Here is an 8,455-nt window from a genome sequence, read left to right as displayed (position 1 = left end):
TTATATATTCAATTAAAAGATTTGAAAAGCAATTAGAACGTAAACATAATTTTATACTACATTTAAGAAAGTGCAGAATTACACAAACATTAATTTTTATATAAATGACACTAAATAATAAATAATAATATAAATCATTTGTAATCTTGATTCGATCAAATATGTTCAACCAAGTAGGAGCCGGGTTGATGGTGAGCTTCATTTTAGCGTATACTAGAATTTCGTTAGATATTCTTGGAATTCATGGATAAACCTTGAAATATTTGTATTGAATTATTTATTTATTCACCGTCCAATTGATCAACATGTCACATTCATCTTCAACGATCATATTATGCATGCATGCATAATATCCATTAAAAATAGAAATAATATTTTACAATTATGATAACACTTTTTATTTATTAATGTATATATATACTATATTATAAAACATTTGACAAAAACTCTTAAAAACCATTTTTTATGCATGAAGTACCGTTTATTGATGCATATTACTTAAAAATCAAGATTACAAGTAAATTTTGCATAAGTACAACTTATTAAAGCTTCGTATTTGAATTCGTGTAATTAACTGCAGATAAACATAATCAAATAGAGGATAAACATCTTATTTTTTAATAAAAAAATTAAAAATATAATTAGGATAATTATTGAGTTCTAACAAAATACTTAATTATTATCTTTATAAAAGATTATATTATTAACCCAAAAAAAATGAATTATATAAATACACAAAAAAGAAAGAAATTTTAAAGTCATTTTGGTACTAATATCAATATTTTTTTTTTTATAATATCGATCGAGATAAAAAAAACATTAAAATTAAGATGTATCTCGTTATCATTTTGAAGATGAGTGTAAATATCATGCAATCTTCCATGAGGAAATAGCATAGATGACCCTCCCCTTCCACCCTTGCACCATCCAATGACCATCATCATCCACCATGAAATCCCTATGAAACCCTATTTTCACCTTGGCCCTCACCTCCTTCATTATCTCCCCGTTCATCGGCACCGGTGTGAATCCCGCCCTCTCGTTCCTCGCTTGCCACTGCTTGTACGTCTCCGGTCGTTCAATACGCCGTGTTCCTTCGCACGCTATCACATTGATCACTTCGCGCCCGATCACCTCCTTCTCAAACAACAACCGCTCCTCGTCTTCCCGGTTCATTGCCGCCTCGAACATGTTGAATAACACTGAGAAGTTGAAGTATGCCTCACGGAATCTCGTCAGGAAGAAGGGGGCATTGTAGTTCCCATTCACGACTCCATGGAGGAATAGGTTTGGCTTGATCATCTTGATCAACTTCAGAACCGACTCTCGTGGACAATCGATGGCTCCAAGTACGGTTTCATCTGGAACATTCCTTAATCGGTATAAGCAATTAACCACGAGGATCTCATCCTCATTGATTTTGAGATCCTCAAGTTTAATATCGTCCCATTGTCTTGCTATTGCATGATACTCAAATGGGACGTTGAATCTTTTGCAGTAATCAGCCAGGCGACGTCCTGTCTCTTCCACTCTTTCAGCCGGACGAAAACCTGGCTGAGGAAAGTCAATTCCTGTAATCCTAAGCCTTGGTGTCCCACCAAGCCTTGCTGAGAGGCCCTGAATGAGACAGGGCCATTGGAATCCGTAAAGAATGCCAAAATCAATGATGTGAAGCCTTGGCGAACCCCTCGCCAGGTTTCCAATCATTTTATTAGCATAGATATTAGACATTTTCTTGAAAGGACAAGTTGAGACGTAAACCTGATAAGCTTTAACAATATCTGAAGCCATGATCTTACTCAAGGCTAGATTCGAGTAAAGATCCATTCCAGTGCCGGCATAACGGGCGTCAAGCGCGTCGGCAAAGTAATGTGCCAACCGCTCCTCGGAATCTCCACGAGGAGAAGAATGGTTTCTAATCTTCTTAAGAATCCTTTCGACCCCGAGTTTGTTGTTTGACGAAACGGCTTGTGCACATTGAGTGAGTAGACTCTTCAAGTCGACAATCTCCTTGGTGGCATCCGACCTCTTTCTTCTCTGTTTTCCGGTGATTAAGGGACTCACCGGCCTATCAAAAGGGCAACAAGCAAGCTCGTCGTGCAATCCAACATGGTTCGAACCAGGACAAAGCAAGAGCTTGTCGATCATGGTCACAATCTCCTTCGTCTCCATCTGTTCTTCCTCCGGCCAACCACCAGCCAAGTGCTTGTTACTCCGGTGTTGCTCGTAACCACCACATTCCGGCGCTTGACGGTTCTTCTTTCCCCTCGAAGAAACAACTCCAATGGTGGAAGGGAAATTGAGATCTAAAGCTTCAATGGTGGAAGGAAAGATGGGTTTCTTTTGGGCAAGAACATCGTAGAACGATTTCTCTGTTGCTTGGAGAGCAGAACAATCATGGTACATGGATGATTTGTTCATCAAATCATCTTCTTCCCCCATGAGCATGTCGTTAATGTAATCAAGAACAGCCTCAAAGTAGTCGTGTGGAACCGTCGGGTCATTGCACTCGGTGCAGCCACAAGAACACCATCCTTTCTTCTCCGGCGGGTTTTGGATGTACACCAGCTGATTTGTTTGTGGGGTTTCGAGTTGTCGTCGGTGTTTGGGAGATAAAACTGTTTTCAGCATATTATTAACTGGGGTTGAGCACTGAAGCTGGAGGAGGGTGTTCATCGTTGGTGGCGGTGTTGGCTGGTGGCGGTGGTGGTGATGGAATTAACATGTAACCAGTTTATATAGGACTAGAAACCGACATAATCTAGAACTATCGGTTATAATATGGGTTGAATCAAGAGAGAGATTGCGGATCATGTTAGCTAAGAAACCGGCAGTGGGGTGATGTGCTTGGGGGAAACAAGGAAGAAGATGAAAGAAATCAATGGCGGTGGTGGCCTGGAGGACGTCATGAGATGCATGTGAGTTAATGAGCTAGTTCCGGCCGTCATACTCGTGGGTGACGCAACAGTTAACAACCACCGTTCATCACCGGAGAAAGGCGGTGGTCTGCTTTGTGTTCGGTGTCAAATCCTCGGCCTCGTGGGTCCATGCTATTTTTAGGACGATGTACAAAATGTTTGTATATATTCGTTTTTGTTCGTTAACTATTGAGATTTTTATATTTTTATTTGAACCCTTAAAGGTTTAATTTATTTAAAAAAAATTATTATTGATTTGGTACCGGTATAAATTGTTTATCTAAATACTCAAAAGTGTTTATTATCAACATCACACCAAAATAAGTCAATAAATTGTATTTATAAGCAATCTCAATCATCCCTAAGTTTCAATCTTGTTATTAAGACGGTTGTTTTAAGAGTTTTGGCCTTCTTTCATAAAATATTTTATAAAAAGGTTGACGATAATTATATTATTAAAATTTAATAGTCTCAATATCGATTTAATGATTTTATTGCATTTTAACCTATATAATTTCAAAAGAAATATATATCTTTTATTTATTTATTTGTTTTAAATAAACTTTATATTTTGGTTTCAAATGTTAAAATATTCTTTTTAATGGATTCGAACCCGTAATAATAGGTTTCAATGTACGAGATCTTGTAGGATCAAACTCTCCATGAGATTCATAGTTGGATCATTTCTCAATTGACCGAAGGCAAACGACCTCTATTGGGGGGATCACTTTTTTATAAATATAGCAGACAGGTTATTATAACGTTTTGGGAAAATTAAGTATTTTTAAGGTTGGTGAATCATAGGTTGGTATAAGTTAACTTGACAAGAAGAAATTAGTATTACATCAATTAAGTCGTACTAATTATGTTTTGTGTAATCTCGGGGTATTAAGCTTTGTTGGAAGCGAGTAGGAGATCTTGGGTATTTTAGTGACCTTTTATATTGTTGGATATCCTGCCAGGTACGGATTTCCGTACTTCTTTCAACGACACTCTATTCGATTGTATTATTATATTGTGACATTTGTGGTGAATCAACTGTCTTAAATTGCTTCGTTGGTTGATAATTGCAATTTCGATCCTCAAAATATTTTCGTAATAATATTCATTTTTGTTCAAAACCCTTATATTTGAGACTTTTACTTCGATTTGTGTTGTTGGCTTATTTTACGTGAGAAATGCGTTTCTGATTTTCCGATGTAATAAGATCTTGATGCATGATGAATATAGTTGGAGTTGAGGTTGATTTTGTATTCATCCATGCATGCATAGAACCTTTTTGTCAGTTTAGTTTTTGGAGAATAGGAATACCGAGTTAACCACCTGTAGGGGTACTATAGGCATGTCATTGTGGCGCCAATGGCATGACACTACCCGTGGCAGTGTGATTAGTTCACGACATCTCCTTCCGATTTTTTTTATGCTCTGATGAGAGCTGGCCATGGTGCGATGGGTTATCAGGAGGTATATGGGTCGGCCCTAGGACTTTTAGAGCTTTGTCATCGGTATGCAATGTAGTGCCGTATATGCCACTGATTTTGGATACATTTGGAGTCGTGAATCATGTGTATTATGATCTGTTTGGATATCTTGTGCTACCATTTTTCTCCGTGTAGGAAGCTCGGTTTGTATAAACTAACCCTTGTTGTTTCAACCAAAAATTATTGGATTAGTCGGGAGTTCGGTGATAATTCTGTACTAGAGATGCTTTGGAACCTTATCTTTAATCGATCTTTTCAATTGTGTTATGCTTTGTTTATGTTGTAATAATCCGTACTGGGCATTTGACTCACACTGTTTTTTTCTTCCAGCAGTATCTAGCTAGGGGAAATCTGAGTCTTTGTGAAGAGAGGACCACTTGCTTTTGAGGACTTCTAGTTATTTGAAGTTAATTTTAGTCTTGAACTAGAATAATATTTTAGGAGTTAATGTTTACTTGAGATTTAAATTTTATCGCTATGATTTTAAGTTGAACTTTTGTTCGAACTAAGTGGCTTGATTTAATTTTAGATTTTCTAGTAATTCATCAACCGTTGATGATTTGGGGTGTTTCACTAAGTATTATGTACATTATATATATAATCTAAACGTGGGTTGGTGGCTGATTAAGGAAAGGAAACATAAGATGGTTGTGTATGGATGCATGGCCGGACCTACCATGGTGGTTACGGTGGCATGTGCCACCGTATTATTTCTTCGGCGAAGGGTAAAAAAATTTAGGTTCTTGAAAAGTGCAACCGTATTAATATGTTGTATGCCACCGTATGTATTTTGAAACTATAATGAGAACAAGTTTTATTTAGTAGAGTTGGTTTGCAAGACTTTTATTCCACTCTAGATCCAATTTCAAATCTTGTTAGTGTCATTTTCTTAGTCAAATAGTGCCACCGATTGAAAAAAATTCCGTATATTTGTTTCTTATAATCAACCGGTGCCACTGTTTGAAATTTATCCCTATAGTTTTTTCTTATAGTCAAATCGTGCTACCGTTTGAAAAAAATTCAGGGTTCGTCCCTATATGGATGTATGGCGAGTTCCATGTACGTACATGTGTAGTTGCCAAGTAGTCGCAGAAAAGAAAGAAGCAAACAATATGTTATGCGGTTTCCATGCGGGTCTGTCTACATGGGAGCCGCAGAAAGAAACCCGGACCCAGTAGTGGATCCAGAAACTTTTATTATTGGGGGCACCTTTTAAGGATGTCAAAAAAATCTGAAACCGAATAACTCTTTCGAACCAATACGATTTTGGTTATTCGGTTTTCGGCTTTGAGGTACACTTTAATTGAATAAAAATAACTTACTCATTAGTATTATAGCAAACAAAACAAGAGAAATAAAATGAATTTTAACGGGTTGACACTTTAGAAGTTAGAGGAATTAGAGTTTAATTGATCAAGTAATGACTCCTTCAAGTAAGTGTTCTAAAATGAGATGACAAGAATTAGAATTGGATATAACTTTTATTTGTTCTAGGCCTACTAATAATTTTAAGTTAACAAAAATATAAATAAACTACTCTTTGGGGTTTGTTGGGGGCCTGTGCCCCCTACCCCTTTGTTGTGGATCCGCCAGTGCCCGGACCCTCATGCGGATATGGCCGCATGCTACCTATCGAACGAAAAGTTAGGCGGTTTCGATGCGAGTTGAGCTGCTTGGCACCCGCGTTCGCTTCTGCTTCCTTAGGGGGTGTTTGGGATTGCTTATAAAACAACTTATTGACTTGTTCCGGTGTGGCACCGATAATAAGCACTTTTTAGTGTTTGGATGAATAACTTATATCGATGTCAAACCAGTAATAAGGAGTTTTTGAAAAAGTTAAACTCATCTGACTTATAATAAGTTGATAAAGTGTTTTTGTAGAAAAGTATAAGTTGTTTCAAATAAGCAATCCCAAACACTCTCCTAACTAAACAAAAAGTTCTCCCAGCATAAAACGTGTCCAAGGCTTATGACAAAAAAACATCTTTTGTCCTGCACTTAGATAATAAGGGTTTTCTTTGAATAAAGCGTGTCGACACCTTATTACATACATCTTCTGCCCAACACACTTAAAGGTTTTGATTTGGTTACAGATGTTGTATTTGTTTTGGTTACAACTACCTTTGGGTTTTGGTTTGGTTACATATCTCGACCTCGATTCTTATCTTGTTTTTCTTTTTGCTTTGGTTACAAATCTTGTGTCTTGGTTTTGGTTACAGAGAATTGGGGTTGTATCTGTTAACTTTGATCAACAAATGTTGTTTAATGTAAACCAAAGGGTAAAATAATCATTTCTATTATCTAGAGATCTCCACCCTTAAATCAATCATAAGTGAATGTCAACATTAATGAGGTGCACCAGATCAATTCTCTTCTAAAACATAATTCATGGGTGGGCATGAGATTAAAAGTGATCAAAAGTTCAGATCTATTCTTACGTTTCTCACTATGACTTCCCTTCTCACACGATTCTTTGTCTATATATAGGGATGAGTTATATGGAGAACCCTATAAAAAGAAAGAACCGAAGAACCCATCGAAACTGTTAGATTGAGATCATCCAACATATATGATTAATAAGGTGGTTATAACCACTTTTTTAAAAATATATTCCCCAATTTTTTTAAACAAAAATTAGAACGAAACATACTACACCAAATAAATGATCACTTTATCATCTTTAATCTAACATCTATTTTGATATATTTTTCCATCGTTTTTTATGATTCTCTGGTTCTTTTTTTTTTTAAGTTCTCCCTTGATTTTTACCCCCGATATATACATATATATAGGGGCTAAATCTTTTGTTAACCAATTTATTAGTGTTAGTTATGTGAACCGATCTTGACCATTAATATTTAAATTTTATCGATTAAAATGATTGATGACATTTTTGTAATAAGTATAAACATGGTATGTATTAACACACATGAACACAAGTGAACAGGAGCATTTTTGTAAGATTTATTATCGGTTACATTTTTTAATTATTCCATGTTTGTAGCCATTGTCATCAGGAGGCAATAGAATACACATGAATACAAGTGAATTAAAGAAAAATTGAAAGAGTCAAGATTTTTTTGTAATTAATTACAAAACAATTAATTTCTGATTGGAGTAACAGAGTTTATGAATATGAAAAGAAACAGAAAACTTTGCATAATCTTGAAATCTTTTCCGACATTGATATCAGAATGTATGCATTTAAATGTTGACGAACATTGTACAACATGGTTCATAAGTGAACAATGTTTAAATTTATATAATATTTTGTAGGTAACTCTTATGAACATTGGTGTTTGTATTGTGTAAAGTTTGGTATTGTATTATGTGACCAGCGGTTCATTTTCCAACATTGTCCAACATCCGTGTGTTCAGCAAGTTCACTTATGAACATTGATCAATCAATTCATAGTCAACCCCTCATATGTGTCCATCGTGTTGTTTGCGTATGAACAAAATGGAATTATTCATTCATATGTGCATCGTATGTTCAACAAAGGTTCATTCATGTGTGCATTCATGTGATGGTCCTGAAAACCAACCCAAATTCTTAATTTGGTCATGTGGATGTTCATCTATCCAAATGATGATAATGGCTACAATCATGGAATAATTAGGAAATGTAAGAGACAATTAATAATATGCATTAAAAAAAGACCAAATAGAGAATTGCATTCTTATCCTCACTAAATACCAACACCATGTCAACCAAAAGTTTATCTTGTTTTTGATTGATGAACTATGGTTTGTAAAGTTAACATCAATGAATTGGTTAACAAAAAATCATCCCTCTGTATATGTTTATATATATATATATATATATAGGGGAGCGATCAAATGAAAACCACTTTATTTGTAAAAACCGTAAAAACTCCATTCCATCAATCATAATTTTTCATTTTGTTCATTTTTTTGTAATTATGAGAGGTTGATTAATCATTTTTATTGTGAAGGATGTTAATCATGGATATTATCATCTTCATTATTTTAATTTTAGAGAAATACATGAAACAGTTTCATTAAAATTTCATTAAGTAGTATATAAAACAATTT

At 35.3% G+C, this 8,455-nt stretch overlaps 1 protein-coding gene across 1 annotated transcript in view; it reads right to left on the bottom strand.

Annotated features, from left to right (window-relative positions):
- Positions 1-820: 820 nt before the first annotated feature.
- Positions 821-8,455, bottom strand: part of LOC112517770 (scarecrow-like protein 14) — a 13,823-nt gene continuing 6,188 nt past the window's right edge. The window contains exon 3 of the mRNA XM_025125146.1: positions 821-2,710. Within this exon, the coding sequence (XP_024980914.1) occupies positions 868-2,710 (1,843 nt within the window). The 3' untranslated portion in view covers positions 821-867. The remainder of the gene's footprint in view (positions 2,711-8,455) is intronic.

The sequence above is a fragment of the Cynara cardunculus genome (assembly GCF_001531365.2).
Source record: "Cynara cardunculus var. scolymus isolate 2C chromosome LG 9, CcrdV1, whole genome shotgun sequence".
In the NCBI taxonomy this organism is placed as follows: domain Eukaryota; kingdom Viridiplantae; phylum Streptophyta; class Magnoliopsida; order Asterales; family Asteraceae; genus Cynara; species Cynara cardunculus.
This window is presented reverse-complemented; position numbering and strand designations above follow the sequence as displayed.